At 44.9% G+C, this 25642-nt stretch overlaps 2 protein-coding genes across 5 annotated transcripts in view; one reads left to right on the top strand and one right to left on the bottom strand.

Moving 5' to 3' along the window:
* Positions 1–25642, bottom strand: part of LOC141110421 (uncharacterized) — a 366841-nt gene that overhangs the window by 114621 nt on the left and 226578 nt on the right. The gene's annotated exons all lie outside the window — the stretch shown is intronic.
* Positions 1–25642, top strand: part of LOC141110419 (uncharacterized) — a 95267-nt gene that overhangs the window by 17281 nt on the left and 52344 nt on the right. For 2 of the 4 annotated variants that reach the window (XM_073601759.1, XM_073601762.1), the window contains exon 4: positions 24611–24742. The exons of 1 other annotated variant lie outside the window; for it this stretch is intronic. In XM_073601759.1, the coding sequence (XP_073457860.1) occupies positions 24611–24742 (132 nt within the window). Of the gene's footprint in view, positions 1–21653; positions 23485–24610; positions 24743–25642 lie in introns of those variants that run through there. One more of the 4 variants, XM_073601760.1, reaches the window with a different exon arrangement.

Raw genomic sequence — 25642 nt, 5'->3', positions numbered from 1 at the left:
TGTGCGAGCTGCGGAGCCATTTATATAGGCGGTAACCCCGCCCCCTTACGACGTCATGGTCCCAGCATGCGCAGGGACTCTGGCGTCATAAGGGGGCATGCCTCCGAGGGGGGAACCCACGCCGGTTTTTTCATTGAAAATTTGGCGCGGTGTTCCCGCCTCAGGATTCATACTAGACAGCTGTCAGCGCTGCCTGTCACTCATCGCGGAAGGAAAACAAAGTTTTCCTTTCCCGATGACTGAGACATCTCGGCGCTGGCTCCTGCGACGGGGCTCGTAGGTGTCAAATCTCGCCGAGAAGTGCGACGAGATTGACACAATATCGCGGTCACCTACTGTACATCTGTTTACCCTCTGATCACCATTTACACCTCATTTAAAGTCCCATGGGCGCCATTCGTATTTTTCTGTTTCTACGAGGGAAAAGATAGTCACGTAGAGCCGCCGAACTGCCCAGATTACATAGGGAGCGCTGGCAAGATTGTGTGGGACCTGGTGTCACCCTTATTCGGAAAGGGGTACCACTTGTACGTGGACAATTATTACACAAGTGTGTCACTTTTTAGTCACTTGTTTGATCATCAGATTGGAGCATGTGGCACCATGCGACCTAATCGCCACGGCTTACCCCAGAGGCTTGTAGATTCCCGTCTTAGGCTGAGGGAGAGAGCCTGCTTCAAGTGTAATAATTTGCTCGCTATGAAGTGGAGGGATAATAAGAATGTTTTCATTCTTACCTCCCTTCATGCAGACACGACGGTCCAAATTCCTACAGCGACTGGTGTTGTGGAGAAACCCCTTTCTGGTACAAGTGTCTGTTTATTTATTTAAATTGGCTTTGCTGAACGCTCATGTGCTATAGAGAGCTTCAGGATGGACTGGATCCTTCCTTAAATTCCAGGAAGAGATCGTCAGAGCCCTTCTGTTTCCAGACGGTGCTCCACCTCACCTTCCCAATCCAAATGCAGTAAGCCGGCTGCATGAGAGGCATTTTTCTTATGTCCTCCCGAGTACCCCTACCCAATGAGCTCCCCAAAGATGTCGTGTCTCCAGCAAGCGCGGATCTAGGCGTGACACCCACTATTATTGTCCCCCCTGTCCTGACAATCCTGGTCTTTGCATTGGTGAATGTTTTGAACGCTACCATACACTAGTTGAGTATTAGCGTAGGGTACAGCACTGCACAGACTAGGCACACTTTCACAGGGTCTCCCAAGATGCCATCGCATTTTGAGAGAACCAAACCTGGAACCGTTACAGTTACAACAGTTACAGTTACAAAAAAAAGTAAAAAAACATATATATATATATATATATATATATATATATATATATAAAATAAAAAAAAAAATAGTTGTTTTATTGTTCTCTCTGTCTCTATTCTCTTTCTATTGTTCTGCTCTTTTTTACTGTATTCTATTCTGAAATGTTTTACTGTTATTATGTTTTATCATGTTTGCTTTTCAGGTATGTAATTTTTTTATACTTTACTGTTTACTGTGTTTTATTGTTAACCATTTTTTTGTTTTCAGGTACGCCATTCAGCTGCAGCACGGATTTATTTATCCTGACAGCAACAGCATTTGCTCCCACGATACATAAAGCCGTGACTCCGGCGCTGTAGGAGGTGATTTCACCACCACAGATAAAAAAAAGAGCATACATGGCGAAGCATGGGGGGAGCAGGGGTGGAGGAGAGATTTGCTCCAGCTTTTGCGGGCGGATACCCCTATGCTTAGGCATATATATATTTTAGGCAGAGATTGCGTTAAATGTTTTATTTTTTACTATTTTTTTTGTATTTGCTTTGCAGGTATGGTATGTCTTACTGTTATACTGTAATGTTACTTTGTTTCATTGTTAACCATCATTTACTTAGCAGGTAAGCCATTCAGTTGCAGCGCGGATTTATTTATCTTGACAGCAACAGCGTTTGCTCCCACGATACATAAAGCCGTGACTCCAGCCCTGTAGGAGGTGATTTTACCACCACAGTTAAAAAAAAGAGCATACATGGCGAAGCATGAGAGCAGCAGGGATAGAGGCGCGATTTGCTCCTAACTTTTGCAGGCATATGCCCCCAAGCTTCGGCATATATATATTTTAGGCACAGATTGCGTTAAAAAATGTTTTATTTTTCACTATTTTTTTTTGTATTTGCTTTGCAGGTATGGTATGTCTTACTATTATACTGTAATGTTATTTGTTTTATTGTTAACCATCATTTGCTTAGCAGGTACGCCATTCAGTTGCAGCACGGATTTATTTATCTTCACAGCAACAGCGTTTGCTCCCGCGATACATAAAGCCATGACTCCAGCGCTGTAGGTGGTGATTTCACCACCACAGTTAAAAACAAAATGGTGCATGTATGCCCATCATTAGAAGTGGGTGGATAAAGGAAGGTATTCTAATGGTGGCATACCCACCAATCAATCTCTTTTTTTCGTGCAGCCTGTGGATTACAATATATGCCAAACAAGGACCAGCAACGTACTGGTATGTTGCTGGGCTTTCAGTGGTTATACCAGAATGATGCCTGCGGGTTTAGGTATCATCTTGGTATCATTCTTTTCAGCCAGCAATCGGTTTTCATGTAAAAGCAATCCTAGCAGCTAATTAGCCTCTAGACTGCTTTTACAAGCAGTGAGAGGGAATGTCCCCCCCACCATCTTCCATGGTTTTCTCTGGCTCTCCTGTCCCAACAGGGAACCTGAGAATGCAGCCGGTGGTTCCGCCAGCTGACCATAGAGCTGATCAGAGACCAGAATGGCTTCAATCATCTCTATGGCCTAAGAAACCGGAAGCTATGAGCATTTCATGACTTAGATTTCGCCGGATGTAAACAGCGCCATTGAGAAATTGGGAAAGCATTTTATCACACAGATCTTGGTATGGTCAGATGCTTTGAGGGCAGAGGAGAGATCTAGGGTCTAATACCCAATATTTTTAGAAAAGCGTACATGTCACTACCTATTGCTATCATAGGGGATATTTACATTCCCTGAGATAAAAATAAAAATGATTAAAAAAAATGAAAGGAACAGTTTAAAAATAAGAAAGCAAAAAAAAAAAAAATAATTAAAAAAACAAAACAAAAAAAACACCCCTGATCCCCCCTGCTCTCGCGCAAAGGCGAACGCAAGTGTCAGTCTGGCATCAAATGTAAACAGCAATTGCACCATGCATGTGAGGTATCACCGCGAAGGTCAGATCGAGGGCAGTAATTTTAGCAGTAGATCTCCTCTGTAAATCTAAAGTGGTAACCTGTAAAGGCTTTTAAAGGCTTTTAAAAATGTATGTAGTTTGTCGCCATTGCATGTTTGTGCGCAATTTTAAAGTCGTGTTTGGTATCCATGTACGCGGCCTAAGAACATCTTTTTTATTTCATCAAACATTTGGGCAATATAGTGTGTTTTAGTGCTTTAATTTTTTAAAAAGTGTGTTTTTTCCAAAAAAATGCATTTGAAAAATCGCTGCGCAAATTGATTGTTCGGCGTTCAGCCTTCCCTATGATACAACTTTCACAGCCATAGGTCACTACTGGGAATAGCATAGCTTTGACTATATGGCACTTTGTCGGTAGGGTGATGTCTGCTTTTTATAATGTTGTCTAGGTTTGCCATTGCTTTCCTCCCAAGAAGCAAGCGTCTCTTAATTTCATGGCTACAGTCACCGTCTGCCGTGATCTTGGAGCCTAGGAAGATAAAATCTGTTGTGCGACACTGTACACAAATAAAATTGTTCTTTTTTTCCCATAATTAAAGGTTTCTTTTGGTGGTATTTGCTCACCTCTGCGGTTTTAATTTTTTGCGCTATAAACAAAAAAAGACCGACAATTTTGAAAAAAATATTTATATTTTTTACTTATTGCTATAAAACACATCCAATAAAAAAACGTAAAAAAAATCTATTTTCTTCATAAATGTAGGCCAATATGTATTCTGCTATATGTTTTTGGTAAAAAAAAACCCAATAAGCTTATATTGATTGGTGTGCGCAAAAGTTATAGCGTCTACAACTATGGGATATTTTTGTGGACTTTTTATTTTTTATATTATTTATTTACTAGTAATGTGGCGGTCAGCGAATTTTAGCCGGACTGTGACATTGTGGTGGACAAGTCAGACACTAAGTGACACTTTTTGGGGGACCAGTAAAACCAATACAGTGATCAGTGCTAAAAAAAAAAAAAAAAGCACTGTCACTGTAAAAATGACATTGGCAGGAAAGGGGTTAACATCAGGGGCGATCAAAGGCTTAGGTGTGCTCCTAGGGGGTGCTTTCTAACTGTGTGTGGGGGGGGGTGCTGTGACTGGAGGAAGACATTGATCCATGTTTCTGCTTAGCAGAAACACAAGATCTCCATTTTCCTCCCTGACAAAATGGCGGTCTGCGTTGTTTACATAGGCAGATCGCCGTTCTGCCTATCCTCTGAACTATCGTGGGTGGCCGGCAGTGCACCCCAGACATCATGCACAAAATCACAAACAGGTACGTGGTTTTGCGCAGCCGGTCCGCTCTGCTGCAGTATATATATGCGGTGGGCTGTCCAGAAGTGGTTAATACATAATTCACTGCCAGCAAGACAGGATTTCAGGGGAATTCTCTCTAACCACAGCTAGTTGTCCATGTTTGCATGTCTTGTGCATGTTGGCTGAGCCAATGCAGAAATGACAGCCCAAATACTGTTTTGGTCCAAAAGAAACCAAATAGGATGGAGGGGTGGGAGATGCTACATCGTGGTTAGATTATTGTAGCATAGCCGTATTATGCAATGTGCAAAATCTATTTTTCCATCTGGGAACTAAGGTATTTTAGAAGTCACCCACAGTGAAATTTTATTTTGTGCTTTACCATTTAATAAAGCCCCTGAAGTTATGTTTCTGTTTCTGGAAAAAAAAGAATTTTTTTTTAATGTTGAGCTACAAATGAAATAATGTAATTTTTTTGAGTTTTTGTATGAACTGTAAAAAAAAAAAAAAAAAAAAAAAAAGAAGAAAAATAAAAGCTAGGGCGCATGCGCGGCCGGCGATGATGGTGGACGCTCATTAGAGAAGCTCCGGACCCGCTCCTTCCATCCCCGGATCCTGCTCCACAACACTAGCATTAATAGATCCAGGATCCACTGGAAAAGACCCCGGAATACCCCGGGCACCTCATGGGGAAAATAGGATCCCAGCGACACGGATACCAGGGGTTTGTCCCGCCTCCGACCTCCCGGCCGGCTCAAAACATGGAGCGGTTCCTGTATAGGCCGCAATCCCCGGCCTCAAGTAGCCAGACGGCTACAGCGCTCGCCGCGGAGCGAACAGCAGACGCAGTGGCCACTGCACCGGATCGCTCTGCACACAGCCCCCTATCCCAGGAGACACCCTCCTTTGCACAGCAACAGAGAAGGGAGACTTCACACAGCAACTATAGAGAAACAGAAGAACATACTGCAGACCTACTTGCTGATCATCCTGCATCATCCACAGGTACTTCCATATCTACCCCCCCATTCCCAGACAACTCAGTCACAGTTACAGTTGCGGTGCTGGACTCAAAGCTACAGTCCCTGCTACAGGACCTGACTCGTAACTTTACAGTAGCAGTAGGGAAACTGGCCCAGGAGTTACGAGGGGAAATCGATCAACTTGGTGATCGAACAGATACCTTAGAATCCAAATTTGACGAACTGGTGAAATACGTACACGTGCTTGAAGAAGACAACGTGACACTCAAACAAAGCATTTTTCAGGTCCAATCACAGCAGGAGGACCTTGAGAACAGGGAGAGACGTCAAAATGTGAGAATACGTGGAATTCCGGAAACAGTCCCTGACAAAGAAATACGTCCCTATCTCCTAGGACTGTTTGTCGCTATGGCTCCACACATTCCGGATATCGATTGGAGGCTAGATAGGGCCCATAGATCCCTAGCTCCGAAACCACCCCCTGGCACCAACCCGAGAGATGTAATCGCTCGCCTCCACTACTACGAAAGCAAAGAAGCTCTCATGACGGCCACGCGAAATAAACATTGCATTGAATATAAAGGCGCTAAACTCCAAATATTTAGTGACCTATCTCCCATCACTCTCGCCAAAAGACGCGACTTACGGCCAGTGACCATGCACCTACAACAACATCAAGTCGCCTACAGATGGGGTTTCCCCTTTCGCCTCTCAGCCTCGAGAGATGGCACTCAATATTCAATGCGAGCCTTACACGAGTGTGAGGCCTTTGTCCGTAACTTGGGACTGCCGCCCATCCCTGAAGAGGAACTTCCCCCATCACCACTAAACACGACCCCCGGCCCTCTTCAACCACTTACAACGATCTGGACCCCGGTTCGTCGGAGACGTCAAAGAAACCTTTCCACTCCTCAACGTCCGGCCTCAGCTAGACTACCTACCTGAATTTATCCCACACAAGGAGAAACAGCTCCTCAACATTTCACTCCTTTTTTGGCTGCCGTCTTCCTCGACACCTCGAGGGTTTGATAGCGGCACTATCCTGGTATCCGCAGAGAGAGACCTCCCCATTTCAGTCCTTGATGGCCTAGGTTAACGGCAACTGTTCCAGTCTTGGACTTCCATTCCTCGGCCGAGAAGATCCCATCTCTCTCTTTGATTTTCTTTTACTCTCCCCCAGAATTTAAAGTTTAAAGCTTGCGTACACAATTTTCTTTTCCTTTTGGAGGGAGCGGGTACCATCCTTGTCGCTGACCGACATGCTCCTCTACAGGTCTATGGCTGCTAGCCAAGACTTCCTGAAGATTTTTACACCTTCAGGCTTACAAAATGTTTTTTTTTTATTTTTATTATTATTATTGTTATTTTTTGGACCTTTTTTTATAGTTCATATTTTTCCTTTCCTCTTTTTTCCTTTTTTCAAACCTAGGCCCTTTTTTGGCCTGAATATATACTTAACATTTTCTGGTTATTTTGTTATTGTATATTTGCTCACTGTCTACATGCTAATTGAGAAATGTGCAAAGATTTTACTAACTAATTTACACTGGTTAAACATGCTGTTACTTACTACTAAGATTTCACTAGCTGTAAATTGCTTGTCCTCCTTATGGCTCTGAAGGTCTTCTCATGTAACGTGAAGGGTCTGAACTCCATTCACAAACGCTGGTTGGCCTTGAAGGAATTCAGAGCCTCTGGAGCTGATGTGGTCATGGTTCAGGAGACACACTTCCGAACGGGTGGCTCCTTTAAGTTCACTTCTAAATTATTTCCCAACACATTTGTAGCCTCTGACCCATCTGGGAAAGCAGGAGTAGCAATTTTGCTCAAGAACTCATGCCCTATAAGAGTAATTGACTCCAAATTAGACCCCCAGGGACGATTTGTCATCCTGAACTGTGTCCATTTGCAAACAAAACTCAAGTTAGTTAACGTATATGCACCCAACTCTGGACAGATAGGATTTCTCACTAAAGTCCTTGAGGAGGTACAAAACTCCCCTCACCCATTTACGATTGTGGGAGGAGATTTTAACATGTGTATGTCTGCCAACAAAGATAGACTAAATCTTTTTCAAAACACTCCCCCAACCCAAGCCTATAGGTTATCTACCTCTTTCCGCAAATTAATTCGCACCCACAACCTGTTTGACTCTTGGAGAGTGAAACATCCCACTGGTAAACAATTCACCTTCTACTCCCCCCCACACAAAGGATACTCTCGCCTTGATTATTTCCTACTCTCCGCACCCTTACTATCTCACTTAGTAGCCTCTGAAATTGGCCCAATTACATGGTCTGACCATTCACCCATAACTTTAGACATATCCCTACATGTAGCATCCCCCAAGACATGTCACTGGAGACTTAATGAATCTCTCCTGAAAGACGAAGGCACCAAACAACGTCTCCAATCAAAATTGATTGAATACTTCAAGTTTAATGAAGGCTCTGTCTCAGACACTTCCATAATGTGGGAGGCCCACAAGGCCTTCTTCAGGGGTGAGTGCATCTCTGCTGGATCGAATAGGAAGCGTGATTCGCTCCAACAAAAATCTGAGCTACTGACCCAGCTGCGTTCAGCCGAGGTGCACTTGCTTCGAGCCCCCACAACTGCCCGTTTAAAGGAGGTGATAAATATCCGTAACAAAATTAAGTCCTTAGACATGAATAAAATATCCAAGGCCATTCTATGGTCGAGGCAAAAATTTTACGAGTATGCTGACAAACCCCACAGAATGCTAGTGAACAAACTGAAGCCACGTCCAAGTCTCTCTATCCCTGATCATTTAACACAACTGGATGGAACTCCCACCTACTGTCCCCAATCCATGTCTAGGGTCTTTGGAGATTTTTACAACAAATTATATAACTGTTTAAACTCTGACCCACATACCCAATTCACACAAGAGAAATTTGATTCTTTTATCTCATCTTTGAAGCTCCCACAAATATCATCAGACCAATGCTCCTCATTAAATGCTCCCATTACCACTGAAGAATTAACCGAAGTGACTAAACTGCTCCCTTTACATAAATCCCCAGGCCCAGATGGACTCCCCTACTCTTACTACAAAACCTTCCTTCCTATCCTATCTCCACATATGCTAAATTTGTATGCCTCCTTACTAAAAGGTACAATACCCCACCCCCAATTTCTTCATGCCCATATCATAGTCATACCAAAACCAGATAAAGATCCTGCTGTCCCTGACAACTATCGTCCTATAGCCCTACTAAATTCCGACTATAAAATTTTCACCAAAATCCTGTCAAACAGACTCTCCAAAATTTTACCATTTTTGATAAATAGAGATCAGGTAGGATTTGTCCCCCTGAGACACGCAGGGGACAACACCAGACGCACCATAGATCTTGTCGATTTACTAACTAGAACTAAAACCCTGGCAGTAATACTTAGCTTAGATGCACATAAAGCATTTGATCGCCTTAGCTGGCCTTTCATGTTTGCGATCCTGTCCAAATATGGTTTCTCAGGTCCCTTTATACAGGCCCTTAGATACCTATACTCATACCCTACCTCCCAAGTACAACTTGCATCCTACTTATCTCCCACATTCCCCCTCAGCAACGGTACTAGACAAGGGTGCCCTTTGTCACCCCTACTTTTTATACTTAGCTTAGAACCCCTAGCCACAACAATCCGCGAAAGTCCCTCCATTACAGGAGTACGCTTACGTCAGTTAGAATATAAATTATCCCTTTTTGCAGATGATATCCTTCTAACACTTACTCAACCACACACGTCCCTACCCTCGTTACATAAAATTTTAAACACTTTCAGTGAAATCTCTGGGTTTAAAATTAATACCACCAAAACAGAAGCTCTCCCCATAAATATCATACCAACTAATCTGAACACCCTTAAACAGAACTACAACTATCACTGGAGCTCCACATCCTTAAAATACTTAGGTGTCCGGATTACAGCATCAAACTCCTCACTATATCAGGCGAATTTCCCCCCCCTATTCCAAGAAATTAATCGCCTATTGAATCACTGGACCGCTTTGCCCATCTCTCTCCTGGGATGTATAAATATTCTAAAAATGTCTATCCTTCCTAAACTACTGTATTTATTCGAGACACTCCCAGTGGCAATACCAATGTCTCAGTTGAAAACGCTTCAAAGAAGAAGCCTCCGTTTTATATGGAACAACGCCTCACATAGGGTGGCGGGCTCAGTGGTCATGGCACGTAAGCTTAAAGGGGGCCTAGGTGCCCCTGACTTCATCAAATACTACTATGCTTCTCACCTAAGGGTTCTTACCTCGTGGACCAACAGAACTGCCCCAAACAGATGGGCGGACATAGAAATGAGCATAACAGCCCCAGTATATCCGTGCTACATGCTCTGGCCGTCCACGACCAAATATATGCCCCAGCTGAGAACTCTATGCCTGGCCCCAATGCTCTTTACACTGGCAATATGGAAGAAATGCTCCGCTAAATACTCACTATCATCCACAAGTTCACCTCTTACTAATATCCTTTTTAATCCAGACATCCCAGACAGTCTGTCCTATGAACGTATGGTGCCCTGGACTAAGGCCGGGATTTTTCAACTACGACAACTAGTCAATCCAGCCACAAGACACTTACTATCCTTCGAGGACCTTAACAAACAACACCAATTACCCAAAACAATATTTTATTCATACCTCCAAATCAAACACTTCTTTTCTACCAAAAACCCCACACTATCTTTAGATAAACCTACCCAATTCGAAATGCTATGTGCTACAGGCCCTCATGAACCCCAACTGATATCCACCATTTATAGAATACTCCATGAGGCCAACCCCCTAAAAATAGATACGCATTATTATATGAAAAAATGGTCACAGATTCTCCAACATGACATATCTCTCCTAGACTGGGACAAGATTTGGATCTCCATCTCCAAGAGCTCCAGATGTATTTCCCACAAAGAAATAGGTTACAAAGTACTTATGTTTTGGTATAAAACTCCAGAAAGACTACATGTGGCGGATCCGTCCATATCCCAAATATGCTGGAGATGTAATAAGAAAGTAGGCTCCCATTTTCATATCTTTTGGGAATGCTCTTTGGTTACGCAACTTTGGAAGCAGATCCAAAAGTTATTAGAGAAACTGGTGGGAATCCTCGTTCCCCTGGATCCCATATATTATCTACTTGGTCTTCCCTATCAAGGTCTTCACAAAACAAAACAGAAACTGATGTCATACGTATTACTAGCAGCTAAAAAAACTATCCCCAAACTTTGGCTATCCACTTCCCCTCCCACCCTACCACATACTCTAACCATCTTAATGGATATGCGTAGAATGGAACATCTAACTGCCATTGTTGAAGGTTCCATACAGAAATTTTCTATCATCTGGCAACCTTGGGACGACTATGATGACAATAGTACGACAAATGAAACAGGATGAAATGATAGACGTCTATGGCAATAAACATTTTATATCTCTTGGGCTAACACACACCTTACCCCTCTGTTTGTGCAAATTCTCCTCAACAAGATTTCCTTTTCCTATAGGACAAGTAATGTAATCACAGTAGATTCGCCTAATTAATAACCAAAGGTTCTTATCACTTGTTATTCCTAACCTTACAGTTGTAGTGTAAGATATCCTATGGTTCCTGATAAGGTCATGCACTCTCGATAGACAGTATTGAAGCCTCATGTTTTCCTTTTTTTTCTGAATGTGACAACGATGTTATTATAAATGTCATGAAAAATGTTAAATAAACAATTTAAAAAAAAAAAAAAAAGAAAAATAAAAGCTAAAGCAAAAAGGTAATGATGGTGTTAATAAAAAAGCAATTGGGGTTAAAAAGGTTTTTTAACTTTATTCATGTGTTTATAATAGGTTTACAATTTACAATGAATAATTTATGAAGAATGAATACAACTATAGACAAATAAAACTATTGAAGAGATAAAGAGTAGGTCTGAGCTTTTGGTATTTGCAATATAGCCAGGGCCGTGGTTAGAAATCACGGGGCCCCGTACAGTCTATCTAATCATTATTAGTGGACACAAACATAACAGAAAACCTGTGTGAATTAGCCCTTTCTTAATTGTTTTTTACATTAACCACTTGCCGACCGCCGCACGACTATATACGTCGACAGAGCGGCACGGGCAGGCAAAAGGACGTATATGTACGTCCTTGCCTGCCCGCGGGTGGGGGGTCCGATCGGACCCCCCCCCGGTGCCTGCGGCGGTCGGCAAATCTCCCCCGGCGATCGGAGGTGAGGGGGAGGCCATCCATTCGTGGCCCCCCCCTCGCGATCGCTCTCAGCCAATGGGATCATTTCCCTGCCTCTGTATTGTACACAGAGGCAGAGGAAATTATGTCATCTCTCCTCGGCTCGGTATTTTCCGTTCCGGGCCGAGGAGAGAAGACTGCAATGTAAGTGCACCAACACTACACACACAGTAGAACATGCCAGGCACACTAAACACCCCGATCCCCCCCCCGATCGCCCCCCGATCCCCCCCCAATCACCCCCCCCCCCCCCCCCCGTCACAAACTGACACCAGCAGTTTTTTTTTTTTTTTTCTGATTACTGTATTGGTGTCAGTTTGTGACAGTTACAGTGTCAGGGCAGTGAGTGTTAGGCCCCCTGTAGGTCTAGGGTACCCCCCTAACCCCCCCTAATAAAGTTTTAACCCCTTGATCACCCCCTGTCACCAGTGTCGCTAAGCGATCATTTTTCTGATCGCTGTATTAGTGTCGCTGGTGATGCTAGTTAGGGACGTAAATATTTAGGTTCGCCGTCAGAGTTTTATAGCGACATATACTATCTAATAAATGTTTTAACCCCTTGATTGCCCCCTAGTTAACCCTTTCACCACTGATCACTGTATAACCGTTACGGGTGACGCTGGTTAGTTTGTTTATTTTTTATAGTGTCAGGGAACCCGCCGTTTATTACCGAATAAAGATTTAGCCCCCTGATCGCCCGGCGGTGATATGCGTCGCCCCAGGCAGCGTCAGATTAGCGCCAGTACCGCTAACACCCACGCACGCAGCATACGCCTCCCTTAGTGGTATAGTATCTGATCGCATCAATATCTGATCCGATCAGATCTATACTGGCGTCCCCAGCAGTTTAGGGTTCCCAAAAACACAGTGTTAGCGGGATCAGCCCAGATACCTGCTAGCACCTGCGTTTTGCCCCGCCCAGCTCGGCCCAGCCCACCCAAGTGCAGTATCGATCGATCACTGTCACTTACAAAACACTAAACGCATAACTGCAGCGTTCGCTGAGTCAGGCCTGATCCCTGCGATCGCTAACAGTTTTTTTGGTAGCATTTTGGTGAAATGGCAAGCACCAGCCCCAGGCAGCGTCAGGTTAGTGCCAGTACCGCTAACACCCACGCACCGTACACCTCCCTTAGTGGTATAGTATCTGAACGCATCAATATCTGATCCGATCAGATCTATACTAGCGTCCCCAGCAGTTTAGGGTTCCCAAAAACGCAGTGTTAGCGGGATCAACCCAGATACCTGCTAGCAACTGCGTTTTACCCCTCCGCCCGGCCCAGCCCAGCCCACCCAAGTGCAGTATCGATCGATCACTGTCACTTACAAAACACTAAACGCATAACTGCAGCGTTCGCAGAGTCAGGCCTGATCCCTGCGATCGCTAACAGTTTTTTTTGTAGCGTTTTGGTGAACTGGCAAGCACCAGCCCCAGGCAGCGTCAGGTTAGTGCCAGTAGCGCTAACACCCACGCACGCACTGTACACCTCCCTTAGTGGTATAGTATCTGAACTGATCAATATCTGATCCGATCAGATCTATACTGGCGTCCCCAGCAGTTTAGGGTTCCCAAAAACGCAGTGTTAGCGGGATCAGCCCAGATACCTGCTAGCACCTGCGTTTTGCCCCTCCGCCCGGCCCAGCCCAGCCCACCCAAGTGCAGTATCGATCGATCACTGTCACTTACAAAACACTAAATGCATAACTGCAGCGTTCGCAGAGTCAGGCCTGATCCCTGCGATCGTTAACAGTTTTTTTGGTAGCGTTTTGGTGAACTGGCAAGCGCCAGCGGCCTAGTACACCCCGGTCGTAGTCAAACCAGCACTGCAGTAACACTTGGTGACGTGGCGAGTCCCATAAGTGCAGTTCAAGCTGGTGAGGTGGCAAGCACAAATAGTGTCCCGCTGCCACCAAAAAGACAAACACAGGCCCGTCATGCCCATAGCATAGTTGCCAACAGTCCCGATTTTCCCGGGACAATCCCGATTTTGGGACCCTTGTCCCGATTTAATTTTGTCCCGGGTGTTTTCCCGAATTTTTGGGGTTTGTCCCGAGAAAATCGTGAGTGTTTTTGTAAAAAACGGCAACGGCTCCACAAAAATGGCCGCCGTTGCCTCCACGAGTCAGTCACAATGTTCCCCTTGTGTTCAGTGCAGGGGAGAGGGGCAGCCAATCCGCTTCTCTCTTCAGTGTACAAATAGAAAATTCTATTGTACACTGAAGCCTATTGGTTGGAGGGATTGGCAACCCCTCCCCGCTCTACACTGCACACAAGGAAGACGTGATCAGCCTCCACTGCCATCACCCTCCCCCCCCGTGTCCAACGGAGCTCAGGGCAGAGTGGGAGTGACGGGAGGGAAGAAGGGAGGCTTTCATCTGGCTGTTCAGGAGTTGTCTGACCTGTGAGTAGTGGCCTGTCAGTGTAGTGGGGGAGAAGAGAGATAGGGGGAGGGGGTGTACTCAGTGTATGGGAGGCTTGGAGCTTTCCCTGCAGTACACTTCTCAAAGGCTGAGGTCCAGCATGGATGGACTGGGGCTCCGCTGGCTGGGGACATCATTGATGGTCCTGGCTCCCCTCTTGCACACCATGTCACCACCATACCTGCACCCCCCTCTCCCCCCTGTGTCACCACCATACCTGATTCCCCCCCTCCCCCCTGTGTCACCAACATACCTGCACCCCCCCCTCCCCCCCGTGTCACCACCATACCTGATTCCCCCTCCCCCCTGTGTCACCAACATACCTGCACCCCCCCCTCCCCCCTGTGTTACCACCATACCTGATTCCCCCCTCCCCCCTGTGTCACCAACATACCTGCACCCCCCCTCCCCCCCGTGTCACCACCATACCTGATTCCCCCTCCCCCCTGTGTCACCAACATACCTGCACCCCCCCCTCCCCCCTGTGTTACCACCATACCTGATTCCCCCCTCCCCCCTGTGTCACCAACATACCTGCACCCCCCTCTCCCCCCTGTGTCACCACCATACCTGATTCCCCCCTCCCCCCTGTGTCACCAACATACCTGCACCCCCCTCTCCCCCCTGTGTCACCACCATACCTGCACCCCCCTCTCCCCCCCTGTGTCACCACCATACCTGCACCCCCCTCTCCCCCCCTGTGTCACCACCATACCTGCACCCCCCTCTCCCCCCCTGTGTCACCACCATACCTGCACCCCCCTCTCCCCCCCTGTGTCACCACCATACCTGCACCCCCCTCTCCCCCCTGTGTCACCACCATACCTGATTCCCCCCTCCCCCCTGTGTCATCAACATACCTGCACCCCCCTCTCCCCCCTGTGTCACCACCATACCTGATTCCCCCCTCCCCCCTGTGTCATCAACATACCTGCACCCCCCTCTCCCCCCTGTGTCACCACCATACCTGATTCCCCCCCTCCCCCCTGTGTCACCAACATACCTGCACCCCCCTCTCCCCCCCGTGTCACCACCATACCTGATTCCCCCCTCCCCCCTGTGTCACCAACATACCTGCACCCCCCTCTCCCCCCTGTGTCACCACCATACCTGATTCCCCCCTCCCCCCTGTGTCATCAACATACCTGCACCCCCCTCTCCCCCCTGTGTCACCACCATACCTGATTCCCCCCTCCCCCCTGTGTCACCAACATACCTGCACCCCCCTCTCCCCCCCTGTGTCACCACCATACCTGATTCCCCCCTCTCCCCCCTGTGTCACCAACATACCTGCACCCCCCTCTCCCCCCTGTGTCACCACCATACCTGATTCCCCCCTCCCCCCTGTGTCACCAACATACCTGCACCCCCCTCTCCCCCCCTGTGTCACCACCATACCTGATTCCCCCCCTCCCCCCTGTGTCACCAACATACCTGCACCCCCCTCTCCCCCCTGTGTCACCACCATACCTGATTCCCCCCTCCCCCCTGTGTCACCAACATACCTGCACCCCCCTCTCCCCCCTGTGTCACCACCATACCTGATTCCCCCCTCCCTCCTGTGTCACCAACATACCTGCACCCCCCTCTCCCCCCCTGTGTCACCACCATACCTGATTCCCCCCCTCCCCCCTGTGTCACCAACATACCTGCACCCCCCTCTCCCCCCTCTGTCACCACCATACCTGATTCCCCCCTCCCCCCTGTGTCACCAACATACCTGCACCCCCTTCTCCCCCCTCTGCTGGGGGCACCTTATGTAAGGACAGACTCTGCTGGGGGAACCTGATGGCATCTGGTGGCAGGCGACGTGGCAGGTGACACGCTCAGGGGTCCCACTGATTCTGCATTATGGTGAGTTGAATGATTTCATTATTTATATTACAATGTAATAATAGTAATAATGCGCTTCAATCATCCTGACACCATAACAACCATGGTGCCGGGATGATTGAAGCGCTAACACCAGGTGTTTGGAGTATCTTTATCTGCTGATTGTTAAACTCTGGAATACACATTGCTATTATGGTGTAGGGTCTGGGTCTGCTTTCCCTCCATCCCTCTACCCCCCTTTCCCTCTGCATCCCTCATTCACCTCAGACTCTAACCACACCCCATTTAGCCACGCCCATGTAAGCCACGCCCACTATTTCACGTAAACCACGCCCATTTTTTTATTTTTCCTTTTTTATATGCCACGCCTACTAACGCATGCCCCGCCCCCTAATTATAGGCTGACTCCGCCTACAGCCAAAAAAAGTGTCCCTAATTTTTTTTTCCCAATGTTGGCAACTATGCCATAGTGCCCTTCCTGCTGCATTCGCCAATCCTAATTGGGAACCCACCACTTCTGCAGCGCCCGTACTTCCCCCATTCACATCCCCAACCAAATGCAGTCGGCTGCATGAGAGGCATTTTTATGTCCTCCCGAGTACCCCTACCCAACGAACCCCCCCCAAAAAGATGTTGTGTCTGCAGCAAGCGCGGATATAGGCATGACACCCGCTATTATTGTCCCTCCTGTCCTGACAATCCTGGTCTTTGCATTGGTGAATGTTTTGAACGCTACCATTCACTAGCTGAGTATTAGCGTAGGGTACAGCATTGCACAGACTAGGCACACTTTCACAGGGTCTCCCAAGATGCCATCGCATTTTGAGAGACCCGAACCTGGAACCGGTTACCGTTATAAAAGTTACAGTTACAAAAAAAGTGTAAAAAAAAAAAAAAAAAAAACACAAACAAAAATATAAAATAAAAAATAATAGTTGTCGTTTTATTGTTCTCTCTCTATTCTCTCTCTATTCTCTCTATTGTTCTGCTCTTTTTTACTGTATTCTATTCTGCAATGTTTTATTGTTATTATGTTTTATCATGTTTGCTTTTCAGGTCTGCAATTTTTTATACTTTACCGTTTACTGTGCTTTATTGTTAACCATATTTTTGTCTGAGTACAGCATTCACGACTTTGAGTGGTTATACCAGAATGATGCTTGCAGGTTTAGGTATCATCTTGGTATCATTCTTTTCAGCCAGCGGTCGGCTTTCATGTAGAAGCAATCCTAGCGGCTAATTAGCCTCTAGACTGCTTTTACAAGCAGTGGGAGAGAATGCCCCCCCCCCCACCGTCTTCCGTGTTTTTCTCTGGCTCTCCTGTCTCAACAGGGAACCTGAGAATGCAGCCGGTGATTCAGCCAGCTGACCATAGACCTGATCAGAGACCAGAGTGGCTCCAAACATCTCTATGGCCTAAGAAACCGGAAGCTACGAGCATTTTATGACTTAGATTTCGCCGGATGTAAATAGCGCCATTGGGAAATTGGGGAAGCATTTTATCACACCGATCTTGGTGTGGTCAGATGCTTTGAGGGCAGAGGAGAAATCTAGGGTCTAATAGACCCCAATTTTTTCAAAAAAGAGTACCTGTCACTACCTATTGCTATCATAGGGGATATTTACATTCCCTGAGATAACAATAAAAATGATTAAAAAAAAAAAAATGAAAGGAACAGTTTTAAAATAAGATAAAAAAGCAAAAAAATAATAAAGAAAAAAAAAAAAAAAAAGCACCCCTGTCCCCCCTGCTCTCGCGCTAAGGCGAACGCAAGCGTCGGTCTGGCGTCAAATGTAAACAGCAATTGCACCATGCATGTGAGGTATCACCGCGACGGTCAGATTGAGGGCAGTAATTTTAGCAGTAGACCTCCTCTGTAAATCTAAAGTGGTAACCTGTAAAGGCTTTTAAAGGCTTTTAAAAATGTATTTATTTTGTTGTCACTGCACGTTTGTGCGCAGTTGTAAAGCATGTCATGTTTGGTATCCATGTACTCGGCCTAAGATCATCTTTTTTATTTCATCAAACATTTGGGCAATATAGTGTGTTTTAGTGCATTAAAATGTAAAAAAGTGTGTTTTTTCCCCAAAAAATGCGTTTGAAAAATCGCTGCGCAAATACTGTGTGAAAAAAAAAAATTAAACACCCACCATTTTAATCTGTAGGGCATTTGCTTTAAAAAAATATATAATGTGTGGGGGTTCAAAGTAATTTTCTTGCAAAAAAAAATAATTTTTTCATGTAATCAAAAAGTGTCAGAAAGGGCTTTGTCTTCAAGTGGTTAGAAGAGTGGGTGATGTGTGACATAAGCTTCTAAATGTTGTGCATAAAATGCCAGGACAGTTCAAACCCCCCCAAATGACCCCATTTTGGAAAGTAGACACCCCAAGCTATTTGCTGAGAGGCATGTCGAGTCCATGGAATATTTTATATTGTGACACAAGTTGCGGGAAAGAGACAAATTATTATTATTTTTTTTTTTTTTTGCACAAAATTGTCACTAAATGATATATTGCTCAAACATGCCATGGGAATATGTGAAATTACACCCCAAAATACATTCTGTTGCTTCTCCTGAGTACGGGGATACCACATGTGTGAGACTTTTTGGGAGCCTAGCCACGTATGGGACCCCGAAAACCAAGCACCGCCTTCAGGCTTTCTAAGGGCGTAAATTTTTGATTTCACTCTTCACTGCCTATCACAGTCTCGGAGGCCATGGAATGCCCAGGTGGCACAAACCCCCCCCCAAATGACCCCATTTTGGAAAGTAGACACCCAAAGCTATTTGCTGAGAGGTATAGTGAGTATTTTGCAGACCTCACTTTTTGTCACAAAGTTTTGAAAATTAAAAAAAGAAAAAAAAAATTTTTTTTTTTGTCTTTCTTCATTTTCAAAAACAAATGAGAGCTGCAAAATACTCACCATGCCTCTCAGCAAATAGCTTGGGGTGTCTACTTTCCAAAATGGGGTCATTTGGGGGGGTTTTGTGCCACCTGGGCATTCCATGGCCTCCGAAACTGTGATAGGCAGTGAAGAGTGAAATCAAAAATGTACACCCTTAGAAATCCTGAAGGCGGTGATTGGTTTTCGGGGTCCCGTACGCGGCTAGGCTCCTAAAAAGTCCCACACATGTGGTATCCCCGTACTCAAGAGAAGCAGCAGAATGTATTTTGGGGTGCAATTCCACATATGCCCATGACCTGTGTGAGCAATATATCATTTAGTGACAACTTTGTGCAAAAAAAAAATAAATAAATAAATAAATTGTCACTTTCCCGCAACTTGTGTCAAAATATAAAATATTCCATGGACTCAACATGCCTCTCAGCAAATAGCTTGGGGTGTCTACTTTCCAAAATGGGGTCATTTGGGGGGGGTTTGTGCCATCTGGGCATTTTATGGCCTTCAAAACTGTGATAGGTAGTGAGGAGTAAAATCAAAAATGTACGCCCTTAGAAATCCTGAAGGCAGTGATTGGTTTTCGGGGCCCCGTATGCGGCTAGGCTCCCAAAAAGTCCCACACATGTGGTATCCCCATACTCAGGAGAAGCAGCTAAATGTATTTTGGGGTGCAATTCCACATAGGCCCATGGCCTGTGTGAGCAATATATCATTTAGTGACAACTTTTTGTAATTTTTTTTTTTTTTTTTTTCATTATTCAATCACTTGGGACAAAAAAAATGAATATTCAATGGGCTCAACATGCCTCTCAGCAATTTCCTTGGGGTGTCTACTTTCCAAAATGGGGTCATTTGTGGGGGTTTTGTACTGCCCTGTCATTTTAGCACCTCAAGAAATGACATAGGCAGTCATAAATTAAAGACTGTGTAAATTCCAGAAAATGTACCCTAGTTTGTAGGCGCTATAACTTTTGCGCAAACCAATAAATATACACTTATTGACATTTTTTTTACCAAAGACATGTGGCCAAATACATTTTGGCCTAAATGTATGACTAAAATTGAGTTTATTGGATTTTTTTTAGAACAAAAAGTAGAAAATATCATTTTTTTTCAAAATTTTCGGTCTTTTTCCGTGTATAGCGCAAAAAATAAAAACGGCAGAGGTGATCAAATACCATCAAAAGAAAGCTCTATTTGTGGGAAGAAAAGGACGCAAATTTTGTTTGGTTACAGCATTGCATGACCGCGCAATTAGCAGTTAAAGCGACGCAGTGCCAAATTGTAAAAAGTGCTCTGGTCAGGAAGGGGGTAAATCCTTCCGGGGCTGAAGTGGTTAAAAAAAAAAAATTATATATATTTTTTTAAATGCAAAAACTTTTTAAAATTATTTTATTTTTACAATTTATTAGAATTATTGTTTAATCATAATTTTTTTGTACAATTTGTTATTTTTTTACAGGACAGGGAAGCCTGTAGTGCCGCAGGACCGGGGGGGAGGGCACAGTGACAAGGGACACACACGGTGGGTGGGGTTCAGAAGCAGGCAGAACAGGGAGGGGGATCAGTGCTGGGGAAGCAATTACAGGGCTGATATCCTGTATCTGTGTCTCTCCCTGCAGCAGGTGAAAGCTGGCTGAAGGGGGTGAAAATGGCTTTCAGCTGCTGCAGAGAGCCGCACAGGGCATCCTTCTGTATATTGCTCCTCTGCCTGACCACATGATTCACCCTGCTATTTGGGCCCCCCTGTGTACCCAAGCCCCCTACAGAAGAACTGGTGGTCCCCCCTTATCAGTGGCCCTGCATGTATGCATGTAGCACTGTAGGCTCCATCAGGAGATCTGCTCCCCCAATGCAATCACCGGAAGAGCTTATCTCCCAGTGAAAACAATAAGCAGGGCTGATCTGTATTCTGATGGATCGGGCTTGCATAGCCCAGGTGACAGCCAGAGAGCAGAGGCAGGAGCAGGATCAGTGCTAGACTATTTTGCACCCCCAGGCAAGACTAGCTACTTGCACTCCCCCATCCCCAAAAAAATAAAATAAAACTTCTGAGCTTGTTCAAATGCATTCAAAATTCATATATGTATATTTTTATATATTTATAAATTATCTTTTGTATAAATATATGAATCAGGATACACTTATAAGGCTCCAATAGTCCCATTTTTCTCTCCCCCCCCCCCCCCCCACCCATGCAATTATGCTTTTCACCTGCTCTGGGACATACAATAAATAGCGGTTAGACTCAAAATCTGTTTACTGCAGCAGATCAGGCAGCGATTGCGATTGGCTGCCAGAGGTTACAGCATATCATTACTGCTCCCTAACTGAATGCTAGACGTTACATCAAATCATTTCTGTTTACTGATTGGCTGCTAGAGGTTACTGCACATCATTACTGGTCACTGATTGGTTGCTCGAGGTTACTGCACATCTTTACTGCTCACTAATTGGTTGCTAGAGGTCACTGCACATTATTACCACTCACTCATCGGTTGCTTGAGGTTGCTGAGCATCATTACCATTCCCTGATTGGTTGCTAGAGGTGAACTGGAGGTTGCAATCTCTCTATAGAGGGGCCCCTGGAATGGAGGTGGCAATCTCTCTATGAAGGGGCACCTGAACTGAAGGTAGCAGTCTCTCTATGGAGGATCTCTATAGAGAGACTGCTACCTCCAGTCCAGGGGCCTCTCCATAAGGAAACTTTCACCTCCAGTTCAGGGGCCGGTGGGGGGCCCTCTATAGGAAGACTACTACCTCCAGTCTAGGGGCCCCTCCTATTGTAGGGTGACATTTGAATGGAAAGCCCCTGGGATAGTAAATCAGTTCAGAGTGCATGACAATAATGCAGGAACACTGTGCTCCCCCCAGCAGTTTTTGTGTTAAGGTGCCTGCTCGGTGTGTGTCCTGTATGTGGTTTGTTGAGTTGACTCTATTGAGCCCAAACTGGCTCTCCCCTCCTGCACCTCCTCCACAGATATGGGCGCCAGTCAGACCTATCAGTGTAGCCACAGGGCGGCATGCAGAGCTTGCTATGTGGAGAAGGGATCGAACTCCCAGCACGCACTGGCAGCATTCCCAGTGGAAGTAAAGTTGTGCTAGGAGTGGAAGAGGACAGATTACTCTGCTGTGACAGGGCTACAGTCAGCACTAGAGAAAACAAATGCAGTCGACTGCCCCTTCTGTGGCTGATGCCGGAAACCCAGGACAGCAAGGCAAACCAGCAGTCCTTGGCTGCGTCCTAGGCATCAGTGCACCCTAGTCGGCTGCCTAGTTTGCCTAGCTGGAGCACCGGCCTTGGGAAGGAGATGCCCCCCCAGCTGCACGCTCTCCATTGCAGCACCTAAGGCAGGTGCCTCTCCTGCCTCTGGGTTGGCCCAGCCCTGGATCGACTTTTTCTTTCAGCAGATGCCTCAGGCAGTTCAGCTTTGACCCTCCTTGCTCTGCTCTCATTTGACATTTTTGTATCTGAAAAACATATTTTCTCTTTCCTTCTGTTTCAGCACATTGACCCAAGCAGTTTAGAATTTCTGTGCTCTTGATTGAAATCCTAAACTCTACATACTATAGAAACCGGTGTTACAATATGACATCTCGGTCTACTGTCATTATTTACAGTAGCTTTGTTAGTTCCAAGTCATTGAGTTTTCTCCTAAGGCTTGTCAGGACCTTCTCGACCTTGGGAGAAGTTCAATAACATCAAAATGTAAACAAGTAGAGGAGTGCAGCGTTATATCATATGGATCTATTAACCAACAAATGGCCCCTGCCCCCACCTATAACTGGCCTTCACAGCAAGGAGCACAAGGAAGGGCAAATGCATAAAAGTACAAAAATAGAACATTCTCACCAACCAGTTTGCTGACCAACCGAATTCACCTGTCCAACAGTCTACGTTGGGCAGCCTGTTTTTAACGCAGACCTGAACAGAGCCCTGACCTCAATCCTACTGAACACCTTTGCGATGAATTTAAATGCCCATAGCAAGCCAGGTCTTCCTTTCCAAGTACCTGGCCATCCTCTTTTGGCTGAATGGGTACAAATTCGCACAGACACACTCAAAAAATATTGTGGAAAGTCGTCCCAGAAGACTGGAGGCCACAAAATGTGAAACTCCATATTAACAGCCATGGTTTTTGAATGAAATGTCCTACAAACTCATATAGGTGTGACAGTAAGTGTGTCCACCATTGACCATTTACTCACCTGGTAATAACTTTTTCTGCTAGTTAAAGTGGAGTTCCACCCACTTTTACAATTCTTCAGCATCCCTCACTAAACTGTGCACTGTAAACGAATTGGATATTTTTTAATTTTTTTTCTCAGCACCTACTGTATATCTGCTGTATTCATTTTTCACTTCCTCCTCCCTGGCCGCGGCCCATCGCATCATTTCCTGTTTGCAATGCCTTCTGGGAAGGGGCGGCAACTTCCTCTGACACTGCCGTTGCTAAGGAAACCTGACCTGAAACCTATTACACTGCTTGTGCTGCACTGAGCATGTGCGTGATCTGCAAGGATGAGATCCAGGAAGAAATACAGTCTGGCTTCAGATGCCCAGACTTAAGATGGCCACGGCCTGCTGTAAGTTTATAAAATAACAAACTACTGCTATAAACTAACAAAACAGACCTTAGTTTACAGACTAACTTTACTAGAATACATTAAGCTTGTGTATTATAGGGGTATTTGTATTTAAAAAGTATAATTTCGGCCGGAACACCACTTTAATACGTTGCACTGGGGCTCTGCTAAAAATGCAAGTGTGATTCCAAACAGAAATAGGAATAAAGAGCATTCTTTTCGATCTCTAGTCCCATCTTGTACATTTTATGTCTGTGTGAAGAACTTTGGAGGATAGTAAGAAACTCAGATTTAGGACCCATCTCTGGTATATTGTCTGGTGACTAAGATGATACAAGAGAATGTCTGATACCGTCAGTAAAACCTTTTCCTACATGTTTAGCTAGTAGTAGTTAGTTATATTCCGTGGAGCTGTTCTTTGAGATTGAAGATGTTTCCCCACTTATCCAAGGTCCATTGGATGTTGGGAACATTCCCCAACATTTATAGATTCAAATATGAGTCACCTTAATCAAATCACATCTTTGTTACACCTTCATCAATGTAAGGTTTATTCAGAAACGACACAAATACCGCATCTCTCAGTTTTCATGGCACTATGGATATTGGTTTACGTAATTAGAGCAGTGTGGTTTCACAAATCCACACCACCCATGTGTTTGGACAATCAGAATTTGCCTTGACACATAACATGACACCATGGCCATGGAATTGCCTTGTTAGCCCTGGCATAATGATCACATGACTTTGTTTGTAAATAAAAGGTTAGGGTTACTGTTATGGTTCATTATTATCTACTCTCATGTTCCCAGCTAACAAGGGGCCTTTTTGCAAACAAGAAGAGGTCCTGGTTAGTTGAATGGGACTTCTCTAACCCTCATGAGCCATTTAAAGCCATTACACCCTTAAAAACCACCCAAATTTGTACCCTAATGCATTTTGGCAACATTTCAACAATACAAAAACTGATGTTTAAGGGTTAACCCAACCCAAAACCTGCTGAGCTTACATAGAGCCATAAAATAATGTTCTGCTAATTAATAACACTTCAAAATTGTCTTTGAAGAATACTTTTGTATCATACTTAAGTTTTTTTTTTTAAACTAACACTATCATGTTCTAACAGTGCCAGCTACCAGTTTCCAGGTCAATGGACTTGTTTGCCCATCATGCGCATCACAGTCCTTGTGTGATCAACAGACGAATATACAATGTACTGGCAGTGAGCAAACTTGCATTTTTCAACCTTCCACATTAGGTATTTCAACATTATTTTATATTTGTATGTAATTATTTACTTTAATTAAAAAGCATTTGACATGAAAATACATTCCCAACCACATCAAAATTAGTCTTTAACCCTATCGGTGCTTTGCAGTGATAGAGATGCACGAGGCTGCCATCTTTAATTTGGAAAAGCTTCTGTCCTTCAGCTGTATGACCATCGGATCAGTCTGCCTCCGTAGACAAATGTATACTGAACACCGGATGCTACTCATTATAGGCACCCAATTCTCTGATGCAATCAAGTAGCATTTCATATACTGTGTGTATATGTTGGTGACACAGGCATCCAGTTCTCTAATGCCGCGTACACACTGTCGGAATTTCCGACAACAAATGTTTGTGAGCTGGTTCTCAAATTTTCCGACAACAACATTTGTTGTCGGAAATTCCGATCGTGTGTACACAATTCCGATGCACAAAGCTCCACGCATTCTTGGAATCAAGCAGAAGAGCCACACTGGCTATTGAACTTCATTTTTCTTGGCTCGTCGTACGTCTTGTAGGTCACCGTGTTCTTGAAGTTCGGAATTTCCGACAACATTTGTGTGACGGTGTGTATGCAAGACAAGTTTGAGCCAACATCCGTAGGAAAAAAATCCACGGTTTTGTTGTTGGAATGTCCGATCGTGTGTACGTGGCATAACAGTGTATTGATCGACACTTCCTGCTGACACCTCCGATTGTGGAAGGGAGTTCCACATCTTTACCTCTCTGGCTGTTATAAAAGCCCCTACACAGTCTAAGGTTAAATTGCTTCTCATCCAACTTCACTGAGAGGCCACGTGTCTTCTTAAGCGACCGGATACGGAATATTTTTTTCCCTATGTTAGTATCTTCATTTAAATATTTGTATATTGTGATCATGTCACCT

Source organism: Aquarana catesbeiana, linkage group LG10 (assembly GCF_042186555.1).
Source record: "Aquarana catesbeiana isolate 2022-GZ linkage group LG10, ASM4218655v1, whole genome shotgun sequence".
NCBI lineage: Eukaryota > Metazoa > Chordata > Amphibia > Anura > Ranidae > Aquarana > Aquarana catesbeiana.
This window is presented reverse-complemented; position numbering and strand designations above follow the sequence as displayed.